The following is a 21,598-nucleotide window of genomic DNA, read 5'->3' as shown; positions in this document are numbered from 1 at the left end:
CATCTGTTCCCTGGCCTTCTCAAAGAGCAGGTTTTGCAGCTGGGCCAAGCACTGAGTTTGGTCTCTGTTGCTCGAGAGGAGATGGCTGAGGCTCCTCCCCAAGCCCCGCCTCCTCCCCAAGCCCTGCCTCCTCAGTCATGGCTCCCTGTTGTGGAGTTGGAAGAGGCGAGGTGAGGCAGAATTGTTTCACGCAGCGAGTTGTTGTGACCTGGAATGCAGTGCCTGAAAGGGTGCTAGAAGCTGATTCAATATACAGTTGAAGGGGAAATAATTGCAGGGCTATGAGCAGAGGATTAGAATGAATTGGTTAGCTCTACCCAAGAGCCGGCACAGGCATGATGCGCCGAATTGATTCCTTCTGTACTGTATCATTCTATGATTCTATCATCAGTTCTTGGTATTTATGCTGTTAAATCTATTCACAGTAGTCTGGCGACAGACTCATACAGCCAAACAACAATGTAAAAACAGCTTAAGATGAATTATTTGATTAAATTGTTCTTAATTATGTCAGAATTGTCGTGGGAGCAGGGAAAAGCACAACACTCTGTATTAACCCTGATACATACTGTAACAACCGTACGAGCGCTGCTGCCTTTCTCGCTCCCAATTCCATTCCCTCTCCCACTCCTATATCCTTTCCTTCTCCCACACCCGCTCCAGCTCCCAATTCCATTCCCATTCCCTCTCCCACTCCCGGTCCTGTTCCCTCTCCCACTCTCGCTCCCACATCCTATCCTGCACAACATGTTCTCCTGCTCCCACTCTCACAATATTGTCCTCAGTAATCGGGGGGCGGGGGGTGGGGAGTCGTTCCTCGGCGCTTTGGGGTTGGGGAGGTCAGCCGCGATTTCAGCTTGGGGAGGTCAGCGCTCAGTGCTTGGGATGGTGTGTGTCTTGGAGGGGAACTTGAAGGTGATGGTGTTCCCATGTGCCTGCTGTCCTTGTCCTTCTAGGTGGTGGAGGTCGTGGGTTTGGGAGTTGTTGTCAAAGAACTTGTATTATATAAAGAGAATAAAGACTGGAGAACGATGGAACATCTAGTATTCAAAGAGACTTTAATCATTTGCTCATCACTTAGTCAGGCACAGTTTAGAATATCATCCTCATTAACAGGATACATGGTGTATTCCACAATACCGTCTTATAGTTGGAGCACTGTGATTATAAAATACATGGATAAGGACCACAAACTATAAGTAAAACACGGTTTTATTTAACGTCATGGTTGTCTTAACTATAATTGCCACAAACATTCCATTTTAATTGCACTTCCAAATCTTAGTTTATTTAAATATTTGCTTCATGAGTGTCCCCATTAATGAAAACCAGAAACCTAACTATAAACTAGTCACCAGTCGCTAAGAGACAACAATGGGCATAAAGACACTCAACATAATCTTCACTTAGCATCACAGGAATACTTGCACATTTATTACGCAAGCGACTGCAATATTGAGGAGACATTAAATCTCAGAACTTTCAGGAGACATGCTGCCCTTTTGTTTTCATACTTGCTGCAGAAAAATATAGGAACATTAAGAATGGGAGTAGGTCATTCAGCCCCTCGAGCCTGCTCCGCCATTCAATTGGATCACAGCTGATCTGCACCTCAACTCCATTTAGCCGCCTTTGTTCCATATCCCTTGATACCCTTACCAAAAATAAATCTATCCATCTCAAGCTTGAAAGCTCCAATTGTCCCCCAGTATCCACAGTCTTTTAGAGGAGAGAAATCCAGAAACACGATGCAGTACAGTAACAAGCCCAATGAAGGGAATATGATGAATAAGAAAGAGTCTTCTTGGTAGGATAGTGAAATGGAAAGTCTTGACTCACTCAAGAGATAGATAATATTTGGGCTAAAAAGGTTAAACTATTAGGACAGGTTGCATAGACTAGGCTTGTATTCCCTTGAATATAGAAGAACAAAGGGTGATCTAATTATGGTGTTTAAGATGATCAATGGATTTGATAGAAATTATTCCTCGGGTCGCAGAGTCCCAAACAAGGGGGCAGAGCCATGAAAATAGAGCCAGGCCATTCAGGAGTGATGTCAAGCATCACTTCTTCACACAAAGGGTAGTGGGAATCTGGAACTCTAAAAAGCTGTTGAGGCTGGTGGGGTGGGGGGGGGGGGGGGGGGGCGGAGGGGAGGGTCAATTGAAAATGTCAAAACTTTGATCAATTTTTGTTCAGCAAGGCACAAAAAGTTGTTGAGGCCAGTTCGTTAGATATATTCAAAAGGGAATTAGATGTGGCCCTTACAGCTAAAGACATCAAGGGATATGGAGAGAAAGCAGGAATGGGGTACTGAAGTTGCATGATCAACCATGATCATATTGAATGGTGGTGCAGGCTCGAATAGCCTGTGCCTGCACCTATTTTCTATGTTTCTATTAAGGGCTATGGAACCAAAGTTAATAGATGGAGGCAAGGTACAGATCAGCCATGATCTAATTGAATAACAGAACAAGCTCAAGGAGCTAAATGGCCTCCTGTTCTATATTCCTATGAGACAATGGGGCAATGCAACATTTTGTTTATTCTGAATGGATGTCTTAAGATGGGCCAAACAGCCTCCATCATCTGCATTTATCTTGTGAAGTCAAAGTTACTTTACACTGGTAAGTAATCAGCTTTCTTAAATGCACGAACCCCGCTATTTTGGCCAGCGTCCATCTATTGTATGTAACCGGTCTTCCTTGTAGCTTTTGTACTCCATATATCGCAACCAAATGGGTGTTCACCTAACTCGGCTGAGCAAATGGCTAAACAAAGTTCTAGTTGCACTGTCGCTGATCAATGGAAATTTAGAGATTGACTTCAACTCTTCAGCATTTACACCATTGTCCAGTTCAGGACAACGCCTGGCCAATTTGTAAAAGAGAGGAAAATAATAAGGAGTAAGATTGGAACCTTTCTCTTATTTTAATGCAAACCGCATTTGTGGAAAAGAAAGCTCTTTGAGGAGGACGAAGTGTTGCACTATGCAAGCTAAACTGAAATATTCGCAATATTCATGAATAATTTAAGTCGAAATATAGTTTAAAGAGGCACGTTTTTTTTAAAATTGAAATTGTACGATAAATTGTTCTTGTTGCCAAACACTGCTAAATCGTCACATCAAACTGCGCTATTAGTCACAATAAACTTCAGGGATCAAAACTACATACTCCTGACCTGGGTGTTCCCTCTTTTCAATGACAGAAAACAGTGCCTCTAAATTCCGTGGCTCAATGGGTAATACACGTGCCTCAGAGTCTGAAGGTTGTGGGTTCAAGTTCCACTCCAGAGACTGGAGTACAAAAATCCAGGCTGACACTCCCCGGGCAGTGCTGAAGGAGTGCTGCACTGTCGGAGGTGCCATCTTTCGGATGAGACGTTAAACCAAGGCCCCGTCTGCTCTCTCAGCTGGACGTAAAAAATCCCATGGCATTATTTTGAAGAAGAGCGGGGGAGTTCTCCCCGGTGTCCTGGGGCCAATATTTATCCCTCAATCAACATCACTAAAAACAGATTATCTGGTTATTATCACATTGTTGATTGTGGGAGCTTGCGGTGCACAAATTGTCTGCCACGTTTCCTACATTTCAACAGTGACTACACTTCAAAAAGTACTTCATTGGCTGAAATGCACTATGGAACGTCCGGTAGTCATGAAAGGCTCTATATAAATGCAAGTCTTTCTTAAAATTTACAGATTGGATGTTACCAGAACATAGTGCAAATGTAAATAATTTGGCGCTTGATTCTAATCAGCACTCCTCTGCCTAATCCAAACAGGACAGGCTATTGTGAGATAATCCAGAATAAACCAGCACCAAATCCTGGCCTTTAACTGGTAGGTAGGCCTTCAAGACTACTTCACAGCTTATCTAAATAGCTACACTGAAGCAATATGTTACATTCAAGCGTGAAAGATTGTGGGGTCAGTCAAAATGCACTTAACATAGTCAAGTTTTACTAATTGTCAGAAATGCAATTAATACAGTTATTAAGGCTAGGGGCATCGACTAGTCAAGATCTGGTTTAGACAAAATCAATTCCATAACTACGTATTACATCAAAACAAACATATATGATTTAGATACGGTGTTTTTTTAAACATACATACAGTTCTCAACCAAACAGAAATCTACATAATCAGAATGTGTATTAAAAGGCAGAATTTTGCCCCCTAATCCTCAGCTACGTTTGTATATTGAGCCCAAGTATTTCTTTAAGATGTATGACGAAATAGTTCACACAGCTTGTGACAGATTCTGTCGGTACAGGCAGATTAAATTATTTCACACATCCAAATGCCGTGTGCGCACTACATGGATTGCTGCAAAAATAAGATAATATATTTCACTTTGGCTTCATGAGAACACACACATACACACACACACGAGACGAAATGTGCAAACCATCAGATACTAGGTTAAATTGAATGTTGCTGATAATATAATGGGAATCCAAAATCCGACAAGGTGCATACATGTTTTCAAGTTAAAAAAAAAGACCCAAACGTCCCCAGGCTAATTGGTCTTTTCTTGTATTATTTTGTGCTGGACGTAATGATGTCTGTGGAAGACGAGGTGCTTCTTATGACTATAAATGCTACTTAACATCACGTTTCAATACATTTTAAATAGGGGAAATCGTGGGTGGCAGAGTGGCACATTGGTACAGAGCGCCAAGATGCACACACCATAGAGTTGTAAGTTCCTGATCTGTTACTGCAGGGAGGCACTGAATGGAGGCCGATGGTTTCTCAATGGGGTGGGGGCCGGGGTGCAGGGCGGGAAGGGAGTGGGAGAGTCGGCAAACCAGTCACCCCTGGTCTGCTCTCGTACGCCTCCTCAAACTATTGTGGGGCACCTGGGAATCGATCGTCTACCTGGTTCCTTGGCTTCAGTTAGTTCATAGGCCAGGAAGCACGAAAGGAATGGAGAGGGGAGGGGGATGGGGAATTTGGCCTTGTATTTTTTTTCTTAAAGTAACAAGAAAATATTACTTGTAGTATATGTTTGAGCAGAAATTGTAAAAGTTTTAAGATTCACTCTCACTGTCTTTGTATTCCAGGCATAAATAATATGTTTCCCTCATTGTCTCCGACAGGACCAATTAAGTTCAAACTATTCTGTACTTTGTATATTCCTTGCAGATTTTTTTAGCTCTTCCCTAAATTGAATTCCAAGTACATAAGAAAGCATAAATAATTTAAAAATGCTTGTTGCTTCATAAATATACATATGACTTAACAAAAATATACATTCTCAAAATAAGACAATATTATTGGGATTCAGACTGTAAAAATAGTCACAAAAATGCACTGAGATTTCAGCATTGAAGGTCGTGAATTGATTATATTATCAGTAACATCCTTCACATCACCCTGACCGTGCACATCCTCCACTAGATGAGATTCCATTCAATGTACTGTTTCAGTAAGACATGAATGGCTAAAATAAAACACCACTTGTGCAGTGGCGATGACAGGTGTATCTGCCACACTGCATACCCGATCTGGGGGTCGGCTGGGCAGCTAGTCACCGCGGGAGGTTCCGAGACATGAATAATAACACGCGCCGAATGCCTTTCAAACGTTCCCGAAGGGTGGTCATCGCAAGGAAAGGAAGTTGAGCCCGGTTTTCCAATGGCAGCACGGCAAGTAGCCACCAGCACCAGCCCGGGCCGTTCGGACTTGCCTGGGGAGAAGAGAAACAAAACACAAGGTTAGCTGAAAGGGCAGCTCAACATACATTCTAGTCCATGGCCTCACCCCTTCCCTATCTCTGTAATCTCATCCAGCCCCCCAAACCCCCGCCACGAGATATTGGCACTTCTCAAATTCTGCCCTCTTGAGCATCCCTGATGATAATCGCTCAACCATTGGTGGCCATGCCTTCAGCTGCCTGGGCCCCAAGCTCTGGAACTCCCTCCCTAAACCTCTCCACCTCTCTACCTCAAGAAGAATGAGAGGGGATCTCATAGAAACATATAAAATTCTGACAGGATTGGACAGGTTAGATGCAGGAAGAATGTTCCTGATGTTGGGGAAGTCCAGAACCAGGGGTCACAGGCTAAGGATGAGGGTAAGCCATTTAGGACTGAGATGAGGAGAAACTTCTTCACTCAGAGAATTGTGAACCTGTGAAATTCTCTATCACAGAAAGTTGTTGAGGCCAGTTCGTTAGATATATTCAAAAGGGATGTGACCCTTATGGCTAAAGGGATTAAGGGGTATGGAGAGAAAGCAGGAATGGGGTACTGAAATTGCATGATCAGCCATGATCATATTGAATGGTGGTGCAGGCTCAAAGGGCCAAATGGCCTACTCCTGCACCTACTTTCTATGTTTCTATGTTTCCTCTTCAAGACGTTCCTTAAAACCTACCTCTCATCGGCCGTAATTTCTTCCTATCTGGCTCAGTGTCAAATTTATTTTTTGTCTTATAACACTCCTGTGAAGCACCTTGGGACGTTTTACTTACATTAAGGGTGCTATAGAAATACAATTTGTTGTGGTAGTAGAGTGATCAGCCCTCCCGCACGGCCCTAGAGTCTCCAGGGATTAAAGATTAATCTGCAGGACACTGCTGTAGCAACCCAGGAGAACGATCACAAGCTGTATTTTTGAATCTACGAACAGGATACAACCATTTTAGTTGCTCCTGTAAACCAAATTTCAATCAAGTGCCCCCTGATTAAAGGCAGGGTGGGGGGGGTGGGAGTACCAAAGCCGATACATTAAACAAATTAACTTTGAACAATAAACAGGGTCAAATTAAAATTTGATTGCCGGGGTGATGATGCACTCCAGTCCCTCCGGCGCCCACTTCTCGCAGAAGGCCGCGAGCGTACTGGTGGGCACCATGTGCTCCATCTCCAGGGACACCCTGGCTCGGATGTAACCGCGGAAGAGAGGCAGGCAGTCAGGCTGAACGGCCCCCTCAACCACCCGCTGCCCGGACCGGTTGATGGCCACCTTGGCCATGCCCCGAAGCAGTCCTACGAGGAAGCCCTCCGACCTGCCCGACCACCTCCGAACAGGGTACGAACAGGTTGCAGCATTTTTCTCGAGAAAACAGAGGGTTAGAGCAAGGTTCCCTTTAATGTTATTTTTGGATGCGCAGTCCCTTTTAACGGGCCCCGGGGCCCATTCAAATTTCCGCACATGCGTGGGGTTTATTTCTATTTAAATGCCGGTGAGCCGGCTACGCAGGACCTCCAGAGCTCTGCAAAGGCCACACAGCTTAAAGGGAACTTTGGTTGAGCGGTGACCTGATAGAGGTCTGTAAAATTATGAAGGGGTTCGATAGGGTAGATATAGAGAAGATGTTTGCACTTGTGGGTGGTAATCCAAAACTAGGGGTCATAAATATAAGACAGTCACGAATAAATCCAATAGGGACAAAATACTGCGAATGCTGGAATCTGGAATAAAAACAGAAAATGCTGGAAATCTCAGCAGGTCAGGCAGCATCTGTGGCATCATTGGCAAAATGTTTTTCTAACTCCTGGCATTACAATTTGAATTTGGGCCATCAAGAGCAAATTATTATTTAAATGGAGAAAAATTGCAAAGTGCCGCAATAAGCGGGACCTGGGGGTACTTGTGCATGAAACACAAAAGGATAGTATGCAGGTACAGCAAGTGATCAGGAAGGCCAATGTTTTCTTGGCCTTTATTGCAATGGATTGAGTGTAAAGGGAATGGAGTGTAAAAGCAGGGAAGTCTTGCTACAGCTATATAAGGTATTGGTGAGGCCACACCTGGAATATTGCGTGCGGTTTTTGTTTCCATATTTACAAAGGATATACTTGCTTTGGAGGCAGTTCAGAGAAGATTCACTAGGTTGGTTCTGGGGATGAGGGGGTTGACTTATGAGTAAAGGTTGAGTAGGTTGGGCCTCTACTTATTGGAATTCAGAAGAATGAGAGGTGATCTTATCGAAGCTTATAAGATTATGAGGGTACTTGACAAGGTGGATGCAGAGAGGATGTTTCCACTGATGGGGGAGACGAGACCTAGAGGGCATGATCTTAGAATAAGGGGCCGCCCATTTAAAACAGAGATGAGGAGAAATTTCTTCTCTCAGAGGGTTGTAAATCTATGGAATTCGCTGCCTGAGAGAGCTGTGGAAGCTGGGACATTGAATAAATTTAAGACAGAAATACACAGTTTCTTAAGTGATAAGGGGTTATGGGGAGCGGGCAGGGAAGCGGAGCTGAGTCCATGATCAGACCAGCCATGATCTTATTGAATGGTGGAGCAAGCTCGAGGGCCGTACGGCCTACTCCTGCTCCTATTTCTTATGTTCTTATTATCCCTTTTGTCTCTCTAATCTCTCCTGTCTTCCAACCTATCACAGACCTTCCCGTTTGTTCTTTCTTCCCCTCCCCCTTTCATTGCTCGTTAAGAATCTGTTCTTTTCGAACACTCTCCAGTTCTGACGAAGGGTCATCGACTCAAAACGTTAACTCTGCTTCCTCTCCACAGATGTTGCCTGACCCACTGAGATTTCCAGCATTTTCTGTTTTTAAATCCAATAGGAAATTCAGGAGAAACTTCTTCCCCCAGAGAGTGGTGAGAATGTGGAACTCACTATCACGGGGAGTAGTTGAGGTGAATGGCAGAGATGCATTTCAGGGGACGCTAGATAAACACATGAGGGAGAAGGGAATAGAAGGATATGTTGATGGGGTTAGATGAAGAAAGCTGGGAGGAGGCTCGTGTGAAGCATAAACACTGACATGGACCTGTTGGGCAAAATGGACGGTTTCTGTGCTGTAAATAATTTGTAATATTTTGTGAACTGCTATTTCAAAAGCTGATGTTGGATGCCTACTTGTTAAATTAATTCTAAAAGCAACTAAGGCACACATGTAGTCGCGAGCTAACGCACCTGTATGTCTGTATCCTTCTTCGGCATTGGTCCAAAGTGGCTCAGAATTCGAGTCTTCAATATTTGCTTGAGTGAGCTGGACCACACATACGCCTGATCATAAACCAAGTCATGTAGCCGAAGAAGTTCAGCGTAGTTCTCTCCCTCTACCTGTTAGATGGTAGGTCACATGAGAGTACAGGAGGTTTAGTATACCCATTAGAGAAAATTCCTTAGCAGTGGTCAGATACATCCCATGTGACTATAGATGCACTTCTGCTTTCTCCATCTCCCTCTAATGAATGCCTTCCTCATATTCCAAGATAATTGGCAAAAGAACTAGAGGGGAGATGAGGCGAAATTCTTTTACAGCGAGGTGTGGTGATCTCGAATGCATGGCCTCAAAGGGTAACTGAAGCAGATTTAATAATAACTTCTTTAGGCAGAGAGTGGAACTCGCTACCACATGGAGTGGTTGAAGGGAATAGTATAGATGCTTTTAAGAGGAGGCTAGACAAGCATATGAGGGAGATAGGAATACAGGGTTATGCGGATAGATAAGGAAAGACGGGAGAAGGCTCGTGTGGAGCATAAACGCCGGCATGGACTGGTTGGGCCGAAATGCCTGTTTCTGTGCTGTATATCCTGTGTAATCCTATGTAACTTGCAAAAAGGAATTAGATAAATACATGAAAAGGAAAAATTGGAAGGCTACGGGGAAAGAGCACGGGGGTGGGACTAATTGGATTGCTCTTTCAAAGAGCCAGCACAGGCACGGTGGGCCAAATGGCCTCCTTCTGTGCTGTACAATTCTATGATTTTATTCACAGTTTCACCAATTGTAGCAAAATCCTATTGCAAATAAGTAAATTCTTAAAAGGTTCATTGCTATTAACTCCATCATCAACAGCCCTCGATTAATTGTCAAAGCATAAAAGGACACAGCATGAAGGTTTAATGATCACACGCAGTATCTTTGAGAAAGCGTCACCTTTTCGTCTTCAAGGTATTCAATATCTGCAGTACTGTAGCCGTCCTTTTCACTGTGTCGTAACACCTTAAACCTTCGCCTGCCGATAGTGTCTACGACCGAACGACCATCTGAAAATACCTCGACATTTCTGACCTCCAGCATGCAGCCATACTCAGCGAAACTGCGCAGGTTAAAATGAGCACAGTTATAATATATCTGTATCAACGGTGCATTGTTCTAAGTGACTCTAAGGTGTCAGATGTGGTTCAGTTGGTAGAATTCTTCATTCTTGCTTCCCATGTACCTCCCAAATCCGCGACCTCTACCACCTAGAAGGACGAGGGCAGCAGGCGCATGGGAACACCATCACCTCCACATTCCCCTCCAAGTCACACACCATCCCGATTGGGAAATGTATCGGCTGTTGCTTCATCGTCGCTGGGTCAAAATCCTGGAATTCCCTCCCTAACAGCACTGTGGGAGCACCGTCACCACACAGACTGCAGCAGTTCAAGAAGGCGGCTCACCACCACCTTCTCAAGGACAATTAGGGATGGGCAATAAATGCCGGCCTTGCCAGCGACGCTCACATCCCGTGCATGAATAAAAAAAGTGTTCAATCACTCTGTCCCTAATAATAGATGCTGGTAATTTCCCCACAACACAAACTAATAGGTCTATAATTTATTGGTCTCTCTCTCCCTCCCTTCTTATATAGTCGGGTGACATCGGCAATTTTTCAATCCAAGGGGACAATTCCTGAATCAAGAGACTTTTTGGAAGATAACGACGAGACCATCAGCAATTTCCTCACCCATTTCTTCGAATACTGAGGGTGCAAACCATCAGGTCCTGGCAATTTGTCAATCTTCAGTCTCACTGTTTCTCCATTAGCATTTCTTTACTTATATTAAATCTATTTTTTTTAATTTTAGTTATTTTTAGTTTTCCTCGTAACTCTGGCATTTTAAAGTCCCCACGACAAAGATCATATCAACAAGAAGTGGGAAACAGAAGCTGCTGGAAATACACAGCAGGTCAGTCAGTCTCCGTAAAGAGAGCATTCATCGAAACTGGTAGAGAAACATGAATCTGCCTTTTCTATCTACATGCGCTAATTGACCTGCTTTGTAGTTCTGTTTTTATTTCAGATTCAAATCGTTTTTTTTAGTCATGCAGGTGCAGCGTCGAGAATCCGGAACCCTCGGGATCGAGGCCATTCCGGACTTTCGATCGTCTTTCTGACGTCACGAATCCGGAAGCACCCAAGCCCAGGTTCTGGTATTATTTTGGAACATCAGAAAGAGGGGGGGGGGGGGGGGGGGGGGTAGGTGGCGGCAGTCCCCACCAAGGAGCTGTTCGGGCCGGCCGGCCCCATGGTGGAGGTGTTCAGGCAGGCCCTGCCGCCGAGGAGGTGTTCGGGCGGGCCCCGCCGCCGAGGAGGTGTTCGGGCGGGCCCCGCCGCCGAGGAGGTGTTCGGACGAGCCGGTGAGGAGGTGTTCGGGTGGGCCGGCCCCATGGAGGAGGTGTTCGGGCTGGACGGCCCCATGGAGGAGGTGTTTGGGTGGGCCCGCCGCCGAGAAGATGTTCGGGTGGGCTGGTGAGGAGGTGTTACGGTGGGCTGGCCCCATGGAGGAGGTGTTCGGGCCGGACGGCCCCATGGAGGAGGTGTTTGGGTGGGCTGGCCCCATGGAGGAGGTGTTCGGGCCGGACGGCCCCATGGAGGAGGTGTTTGGGTGGGCCCGCCGCCGAGAAGATGTTCGGGCGGGCTGGTGAGGAGGTGTTTGGGTGGGCTGGTCCCATGGAGGAGGTGTTCGGGCCGGACGGCCCCATGGAGGAGGTGTTTGGGTGGGCCCGCCGCCGAGAAGATGTTCGGGTGGGCTGGTGAGGAGGTGTTTGGGTGGGCTGGCCCCATGGAGGAGGTGTTTGGGCCGGACGGTCCCATGGGGGAGGTGTTTGGATGGGCCCCACCGGCAAGGAGGCCCCGAGGTCGGCAGGGTCGTTGGGTCTGGATTCCAGAACATTTTACGGATTCCGGACGACCCTGCCATCAATCGATCCAGAGTCCAGATTTCGGAACATTCCGAATTCCGGAACTCCGGATTCTCGATGCTACCCCTGTATTAATAAGATTGGGTTTTTTCCATAATCAGTATAAGGGGTTTTGATAAGAGTAAATAGGGAAAAGCTGTTTCCACTGGCAGAAGGGTCGGTGACTTGAGGACACAGATCTGAAGTAATTGGCGAAAGAAAGGAGGATAATGAGGAGAATTCTTTCTGTGATCTGGAATGCGCTGCCTGAAAGGGCAGTGGAAGAAGATTGAACGGCGATTTTCAAAAGGAAATTAGATAAATACTTGAATGGGAAAAAAAATTGCAGGGCGATGGGCAAAGAGCAGAGGAGTGGAACTAATTGGATAGCTCTTTCAAAGAGGCACGATGGGCCGAATGGCCTCCTTCTGTGCTGTACAATTCTATGAAGATATGGTAACAGATGCTGTTATATCCTCATTTTCAAATCTCTCCAAGGCCTCCCTATCCCTGTAAACTCCTACAGCTCTACAACTCTACAACCCTTCAAGACCTCTGCAATTCTCCAATTCTGGCCTCGTGCACAGCCCTGATTTTCATTGTTCCACCAATGGCGGCTGTGCCTTCAGCTGCCTAGGCCCTAAGCTCTGGAATTCCCTCCCTAAACCTCTGCACCACTCTACCCCCTCCTTAAAACACTCCTTAAAACTTACCTCTTTGGCCAAGCTTTTGGTCACCTGCCCTAATATCTACTTATATGGCTCGGTGTCAAACTTTGTTCAATAACGCTCCTGTGAAGCGCCTTTGGGACGGTTTTACTATGCTAAAGGCGCTATATGAATTCAACTTGTTGTTGTTGCTGCTACTCACCCCTTAACCGGATCACTCAAACACATTCCAAACTGCTTGCTGCCAGACTCCATGCATCTCCGAATCATTAACCGATAACAAGGCTCAAAAATGTGCAGAGGACACGGGACAGTGGGATATGCCATAGTGCAGACGAATATTGGCACATCATTGTTGAGACTGAGAAAAACAAATATTTTCCAGAATTAATGAGCTAATAGTAAAGTACATCATCCATCTTATAAGTTATATTTCAATGCAGAAATAGATAGCTCAGCTCTACAAGAAGTTGTCCTTATCCCTTGTGTCAAGCAATCCCACTGTGCGAATTCACAATGATACCAATCCTATTGAAACTAATGGCTGGAATTTTACTGGCGCTGAGAGGGCGGGATTGATGGTGGAAGCCCGCCATCAACCCGTCTCCACGCGAGTCTCCCAAGTGTCAGGTCTGTCAGCGCTGAACAGACCCGACATCAAACGACGGAGCAGGCAATTTACATTATTAAGAGTTAGTAAAAACCCAATTAAAGACAATTATACCCTCTACTTACCATTTTCCCAGCTTTTGGCAAGGTTCACGGTACTGGGGATTATGTCAGGTAAGTAGGTCAGGTGTTCCATCAGTATACATTCTTCTGAATAGTTGACAGCGGCAAATCTGGTATAAAAGCTACCATTTCACAGCTGTTCACTTAGAAGTTGGAGCCTTCAGGATTTGGAAGACACTTTTGAGCTTTATGCAAGTTGGAAATGTTTGGAGTAAACTTTCTATCCACTGTCACCTCTATGGAATAACCTCTCTCACCATTGACAGATCGCTTCTGTCATCGCAACTTCAGCTGCTATCTATTCCATCAGCATCAGTGTCCTTGTAAAAAATCTCACCTTGGTCCTCAGAATCTGACCATGATCAGCCCCATCACCAGCAGCACCAGACACACCAGCACCAACAAGACCAACCTTCTCTGCAATCACCTGATGCTGCACAGGTCAGAGGGCATCAGCACCTGACCACATTGCTGCCCGGGAGGCCAGGGATGGCTTCACCATGGCCAGATTGACTTCAGTGGACATTGTACATCCTGTTGATGTGAGGTGGTGCCACATGATACACCAGGTTGGCACCACCTCACACCAACACCATAAAGTATCCCTGCAATTCTCAAGCCATTCCTTTCACACTCATCACCATTGTGGAGGCTACCATTACGTCTCACCATTCAGTACAACTCACTAAGCACACAAATCTGTCTAAGAAGGCAAAATGTTGAAAATAAAGATTTCAATGTTTGACAACTCATTAACAGAAACTTTACATGAACATTGGCTAAAAGACCCAAGTCCCTACCCTTGTGTGTTGTTAGTTGATATGATTGGACAAGGATGAGCGGGAGGGGTGGCAACTGAGATGATGAAGTGACAATGTAGAGAGAGAAGGATGGGTGGAGGTGCACGGTAAGTTAGTGCAAGTAAGGATGTGCAGGAGTAGGGTAGGGAAGGCAGAGTGATGGGGATGTTATGATTGACACAGGAAGATGAGATCAAGTGTTGCTTTCTACTAATGTTTCGTGATCTACTGAGATCATTGAAAGGTTTGCGCCATTGCAGCCTGGTCCTCCTGACCACATCCCTGCTTGTGCCCTCCTGTGCAATGTGCAACCAGGCTGCGTTGGTCCCTGGGGAGGTCTCTACTGCCCATTGGAAGGGAAGAGGACCTCCCTGCGTGCTGTGACTCCCTCCATGGAAGAGCCTGGGTGCAGGCCTGCACCTCTGCCAGTGTTTGCAGCAACTCAATACTGTCGAACACTGATAGCACAACTGTCAAAATTAATTTGGACATGGTCACTTTAAGGAAACTGGCTGATGACGCGTCATCAAATGACGTTTTAATTGGCTGGGAACCTCGCTGGGCAGGCTTAACTAGCCCCATCATCATAAAATTATTTGGAAAGAGCGGGCTGCGGTCAACAGTGGGCCAGAACCTCGCTAAAGACCCTGGCCGCCCCGGATTCGCCACGGTTTGCGAAATCGTGGCCCATGTGGTCCATTCCCACACGTTGGCAAGACCCACATTTGATACGGTGAGCTTGTGACAAGAGTGGTTTTCCCTTACTCGCTTAGCTGTATGTCACAGGACCTAGATTTGCACATTAGATGGGGGCTTACTGCCTCAAGCCGGCAGACACTTCGGGAACCCAGAGTTAGGCCCCAGTGGAAATGGCAGCGGGCCAATCGTCATGGTTACCAGGGTGGGCAGACTATGTGCCTCATTTTTTGGCCTTTACTGCCCCATTAACACCAATTTTACCAAATGAAATTGACCCCCCACATAACTTCCGTGTCAGCCAATGACTCAGTTGGTAGCGCTTTCGTCTCTGAGTCAGAAAGTTGTGGGTTCAAGTCCCACTACAGAGATTTGAGCATAAAAATCTTGGCCGACACTCCAGCACTGTACCGTCGGATGTGCCGTCCTTCGCATGAGACGTTAAACCGAGGTCCCGTCTGCTCTCTCTGTGTAATAGAACTCCTGGCACTGTTTTGAAACATAGAAATATAGAAACTAGGTGCAGGAATAAGCCCTTCGAGCCTGCACCACTATTCAATAAGATCATGACTGATCATTCACCTCAGTAACCCTTTCCTGCTTTCTCTCCATACCCCTTGATCCTTTTAGCCGTAAGGACCATATCTAACTCCCTCTTGAATATATCCAATGAACTGGCATCAACAACTCTCTGTGGTAGGGAATTCCACAAGTTAACAACACTCTGAGTGAAGAAGTTTCTCCTCATCTCAGTCCTAAATGTCTCACCCCTTATCCTTAGACTATGTCCCCTGGTTCTGGACTTCCCCAACATCGGGAACATTCTTCCTGCATCTAACCTGTCCAGTCCCGTCAGAATTTTATATGTTTCTATGAGATACCCTCTCATCCTTCTAAACGCCAGTGAATACAGGCCCAGTCGATCCAGTCTCTCCTCATATGTCAGTTCTGCCATCCCGGGAATCAGTCTGGTGAACCTTCACTGCACTCCCTCAATAGCAAGAATGTCCTTCCTCAGATTAGGAGACCAAAACTGAACACAATATTCCAGGTGAGGCCTCATTAAGGTCCTGTACAACTGCAGTAAGACCTCCCTGCTCCTATACTCAAATCCCCTAGCTATGAAGGCCAACATACCATTTGCCTTCTTCACCGCCTGCTGTACATGCATGCCAACTTTCAATGACTGATGCATCATGACACCCAGGTCTCATTGCACCTCCCATTTTCCTCATCTGCCGCCATTCAGATAATATTCTGCCTTCGTGTTTTTGCCACCAAAGTGGATAACCTCACATTTATCCACATTATACTGCATCTGCCACTCGTTTGCCCACTCACCTAACCTGTCCAAGTCACCCTGCAGCCTTTTAGCATCCTCCTCACAGCTCACACCACCACCCAGCTTAGTGTCATCTGCAAACTTGGAGATATTACATTCAATTCCCTCATCCAAATCGTTAATGTATATTGTAAATAGCTGGGGTCCCAGCACTGAGCCCTGCGGCACTCCACTAGTCACTGCCTGCCATTCTGAAAAGAACCCGTTTATCCCGACTCGCTGCTTCCTGTCTGCCAACCAGTTCTCTATCCATGTCAGTACATTACCCCCAATACCATGTGCTTTAATTTTGCACACCAATCTCGTGTGGGACCTTGTCAAAAGCCTTTTGAAAGTCCAAATACACCACATCCACTGGTTCTCCCTTGTCCACTCTACTAGTTACATCCTCAAAAAATTCTAGAAGATTTGTCAAGCAGGATTTCCCTTTCATAAATCCATGCTGACTTGGACCGATCCCGTCACTGCTTTTCAAATGTGCTGCTATTTCATCTTTAATAATTGATTCCAACTTTTTTCCCACTACTGATATCAGGCTAACTGGTCTACAATTACCAGCCTTCTCTCTCCCTCCTTTCTTAAAAAGTGGTGTTACATTAGCTACCTTCCGGTCCATAGGAACCGATCCAGAGTCGATAGACTGTTGGAAAATGATTACCAATGCATCCACTATTTCTAGGGCTACTTCCTTAAGTACTCTGGGATGTAGACTATCAGGCTCCAGAGATTTATCGGCCTTCAATCCCATCAATTTCCCGCCTAATAAGGATTTCCTTCAGTCCCTCCTTCTCACTAGACCCTCGGTCCCTTAGTATTTCCGGAAGGTTATTTGTGTCTTCCTTCGTGAAGACAGAACTAAAGTATTTGTTTAACTGGTCTGCCATTTCTTTGTTCCCCATTATAAATGCACCTGAATCTGACTGCAATGGAGCTACGTTTGCCTTCACTAATCTTTTTCTCTTCACATACCTATAGAAGCTTTTGCAGTCAGTTTTTATGGTCCCAGCAAGCTTCCTCTCATACTCTATTTTCCCCCTCCTAATTAAACCCTTTGTCCTCCACTGCTGAATTCTAAATTTCTCCTAGTCCTCAGGTTTGCTGCTTTTTCTGGCCAATTTATATGCCTCTTCCTTGGATTTAACACAATCCTCAATTTCCCTTGTTAGCCACAGCTGAGCCACCTTCCCAGTTTTATTTTTACTCCAGGCAGGGATGTACAATTGTTGAAGTTCATCATGTGATCTTTAAATGTTTGCCATTGCCTATCCACCATCAACCCTTTAAGTATCACTCGCCAGTCTATTCTAGCCAATTCACGTCTCATACCATCAAAGTTACCTTTCCTTAAGTTCAGGACCCTAGTCTCTGAATTAACTGTGTCACTCTCCATCTTAATAAAGAATTCTACCATATTAAGGTCACTCTTCCCCAAGGGGCCTCGTACAACAAGATTGCTGATTAGTCCTTTCTCATTACACATCACACAGTCTAGGATGGCCAACCCTGTAGTTGGCTCCTCGACATATTGGTCTAGAAAACCATCCCTAATACACTACAGGAAATCCTCCTCCACCACATTGCTACCAGTTTGGTTAGCCCAATCAATATGTAGATTAAAGTCGTCCATGATAACTGCTGTACCTTTCTTGCACGCATCCCTAATTTCTTGTTTGATGCTGTCCCCAACCTCACTACTACTGCTTGGTGGTCTGTACACAACTCCCACTAGCGTTTTCTGCCCTTTGGTATTCCGTAGCTCCACCCATACCGATTCCACATCATCCAAGCTAATGTCCTTCCTTACTATTGCATTAATTTCCTCTTTAACCAGCAACACCACCCCACATCCTTTTCCTTTTTGTCTATCCTTCTTAAAAGTTAAATACCCCTGGATGTTGAGTTCCCAGCCTTGGTCACCCTGCAGCCATGTCTCCGTGATGCCAATTACATCATAACCATTAAGTGCTATCTGCGCAGTTAATTCGTCCACCTTATTGCGAATACTCCTCGCATTGAGCACAGAGCCTTCAGGCTTATCTTTTTAACACCCTTTGCCCCTTTAGACTTTTGCTGTAATGTGGCCCTTTTTGCTTTTTGCCTTGGGTTTCTCTGCCCAAACTTTTACTTTTCCTCTTTCTATCTTTTGTTTTTGCCCCCATTCTACTTTTCTCTGTCTCCCTGCATAGGTTCCCATACCCTTTGGATTTATCACTATCCTTAATTTCTGTTGTTAGCCATGGTTGAGCCACCTTCCCCGTTTTATTTTTACTCCAAATAGGGGAGTTATCCCCGGTATCCTGACCGGTATCGTGACCAATATCCTGACCAGAAGAGCAGGGAAGTTATCCCCGGTATCCTGACCAATATTTATCCCTCAGTCAACACAACAAACACAGATTATCGGGTCATTATCACATTGCTATTTGTGGGAGATTGCTATGCGCAAATTAGCAGCTGCCTTTTCTGCATTGCAACAGTGACTACACTTCAAAAGTACTTCATTGGCTGTAAAAAAATCTTTAGGATGTCCTGAGGTCTGGGCAGGCACAATATATTAACATAAGTCTTTCTTTCTTTCTTTAGCATGCGCACAAATTCAAAACAATTTTGCACCAATGCTAAACTTGCAGTCAATGCACTGTTAAATACAGCTCTTACCCTAGTCTGCCTCGGCAAAGTTATAATTTGAACTGTTAATTCAGCTTTTAAACGCAAGTTAGCTCCACATGGAATCACCTCCACACGATACCATTTGTTTACTGCATGCCAATGAGATAACCAAAGTATTGGAAAGGTCAACAGAATTTTTATTTATTCATTCAGTGCATGTGGGCGTCGCTGGCAAGGCCAGCAGTTATTGCCCAAGTGCCCTTGAGAAGGTGGTGAGCCGCCTCATACAACTTAGTGGCTTGCACGGCCAAGTCGGAGGGCAGTTAAGAATCAACCACATTGCTGTAGGTCTGGAGTCACATATCGGCCAGACCAGGTAAGGACGGCAGATTTCCTTCCCTAAAAGGACATTAGTGAACCAGATGGGTTTTTATGATAACCCATGGTCACCATTACTGATACTAGCTTTATTTCTAGATTTATTTAATTAACTGAATTTAAATTCCACAAGCTGCCGTTGTGGGATTTGAACTCATGTCACAGGATCATTCGTCCAGGCCTCTGGATTACTATTCCTGTAACATAACCACTCTGCTACTGTACTCCATCATCATCATTATCATCATCATCATAGGCAGTCCCTCGGAATCGAGGAAGACTTGTTTCCACTCTTAGAATGAGTCCTTAGGTGGCTGAACAGTCCAAAGCGAGAGCCACAGTCCCTGCCACAGGTGGGACATTCGCTGAGAGTAAGAGAGGGTGGGACAGGTTTGCCGCACATTCCTTCCACAGCCTGCGCTCATCTTCCGCATGCACTCGACGACGAGACTAGAGATGCTTAGCACCCTCCCGGAAATGCCTCCTCCACCCAGGGTAGTATTCGGCCAGGGACTCCCAGGAGTCGGTGGGTTGCTGCACTTTATCAGGGAGGCTTTGAGGGTGTCCTTGTAACATTTCCTCTGTCCACCTTTGGCTCGTTTGCCATGAAGGAGTTCCGAGTAGAGCACTTGTTTCGGGATTCTAGAGTCTGGCATGCGAAAAATGTGTCTCGCCCAGCGGAGCTGATCAAGTGTAGTCAGTGCTTCAATTCTGGGGATGTTCGCCTAGAATTTGTAGGATCTTGTGGAGGCATCGTTGGTGGTATTTCTCTAGCGACTTGAGGTGTCTACTATACATGGTCCATGTCTCTGAACCATATAGGAGGGCGGGTATTACTACAGCCCTGTAGACCATGAGCTTGGTGGTAAATTTGAGGGCCTCGTCTACGAACATTCTTTTCCTCAGGCGGCCGAAGACTGTGCTGGCGCACTGGAGGCGGTGTTGAATCTCCTCATCAATGTTTGCTTTTGTTGATAAGAAGCTCCCGAGGTAAGGGAAATGGTCCACGTTGTTCAGGGCCACGCCGTGGATCTTGATGACTGGGAGGGGGGGCAGTGCTCTGTGGTAAGGACAGACTGGTAGAGGACCTTTGTCTTATGGATGTTTAGCGTAAGACCCAAACTTTCTTACGCCTCGGTAAATACGTGGACAATGTCCTGGAATTCAACCTCTGAGTGTGCGCAGACGCAGGCTCTCTCAATCTCTCTCATCTGGAGGAAGGAAAGCAAGCCAGGAGATTTCAGAGATGCAGTGCTTGTGACCATCTCCAAAAATAGGGACAAGTCTGACTGCGGCAACTACAGAGGAATCTCTCTGCTATCAGCCACTGGGAAAGTTCTCCTCCTCAACCGCCTTCCCAGAGTCAAAGTGCGGATTCCGTCCCCTACGGGGCACAATGGACATGATTTTTGCAGCGCAACAGCTGCAGGGAAAATGCAGGGAGCAGCGCCAGCCCTTATACATGGCCTGCTACGACCTTACAAAGGCCTTTGACACTGTCAACCGAGAGGGTCTATGGAGCGTCCTCCGCCGTTTCGGATGCCCCCAAAAGTTCATTAACATCCTCCGCCTGATCCACGATGACATGCAGGCCGTGATCCATACCAACAGATCTATTTCAGACCCAATCCATGTCCGGACTGGGGTCAAACAGGGCTGCGTCATCGCTCCAACCTTCTTCTCAATCTTCCTCGCTGCCATGCTCCACCTCATAGTCAACAAACTCCCTGCTGGAATGGAACTAAACTACAGAACCAGTGGGAAGCTGTTCAACCTATGCCACTCCAGGCTAGATCCAAGACCATCCCAACTGTACTCCAATAGACAGGTGACAGCAAATGCATGGTGACATGAATAATAATTCTTTAATAGCTTGATTTTTAAGTAAATACTGATGGTGAGAGTCCTTCTTTAAATAGAAATGAATATTAATTCTGTCACCATTAAAATTCCAAAACGCAACAGTTTTACGATTGACCTACTTTGACAATTCTGCCATCTCTTCGTCATTCACTCTTTTCCTTTCAGCAAGTTCCTCCGGCAAGTGATGGGCTGCTAGTTCTTCTATTAGAACAGTTCTGTTGTACTGTCTCAATGCCTGATACTGCAGGAAGGAGGAAAAGATGTGTCAGTGTTCCTGGTTAAGATGAGAAGCCCATCACACAGTATGCAGGTGAGACTAATCCGTGGGTAGAATCACACCAGCACTGACAGGCAGTGAATCTGCGATGAAACACCTCCCCCCCCCACTCTGGATGCAACAGTCCGGTGCTGGTAGTTTTTACAAAGTATTACAAAAAGTGTTAAAAAGCACAGAAACCGGCCGTTCGGCCCAACAGATCTATGCCGGCATTTATGTTCCACATGAACCTCCTCTCACCCTTCTTAGAATCACAGGGTCATACAAACTTACGGCACAGAAGGGGGCCATTCGGCCCGTCGGCCCGTGCTGGGTCTTTGAGAGAGCAATCGTGCCTAGTCCCCCCGCCTGT

At 45.8% G+C, this 21,598-nt stretch overlaps 1 protein-coding gene across 4 annotated transcripts in view; it reads right to left on the bottom strand.

Moving 5' to 3' along the window:
• Positions 1-1,039: 1,039 nt before the first annotated feature.
• Positions 1,040-21,598, bottom strand: part of LOC139265664 (LON peptidase N-terminal domain and RING finger protein 3-like) — a 45,378-nt gene continuing 24,819 nt past the window's right edge. For 3 of the 4 annotated variants that reach the window (XM_070882864.1, XM_070882868.1, XM_070882867.1), the window contains 5 exons: positions 21,089-21,210; positions 12,751-12,909; positions 9,868-10,030; positions 8,898-9,047; positions 1,040-5,696 (listed from right to left, as the gene is read on the bottom strand). In XM_070882864.1, coding sequence (XP_070738965.1) covers positions 5,538-5,696; positions 8,898-9,047; positions 9,868-10,030; positions 12,751-12,909; positions 21,089-21,210 — 753 coding nt within the window. In that variant the 3' untranslated portion in view covers positions 1,040-5,537. The remainder of the gene's footprint in view (positions 5,697-8,897; positions 9,048-9,867; positions 10,031-12,750; positions 12,910-21,088; positions 21,211-21,598) is intronic. The other variant, XM_070882866.1, reaches the window with a different exon arrangement.

The sequence above is a fragment of the Pristiophorus japonicus genome, chromosome 6 (genome assembly GCF_044704955.1).
Source record: "Pristiophorus japonicus isolate sPriJap1 chromosome 6, sPriJap1.hap1, whole genome shotgun sequence".
In the NCBI taxonomy this organism is placed as follows: Eukaryota; Metazoa; Chordata; class Chondrichthyes; family Pristiophoridae; genus Pristiophorus; species Pristiophorus japonicus.
Note: the sequence above shows the minus strand (reverse complement) of the source record. Positions and strands in the feature narration are given on the sequence as shown.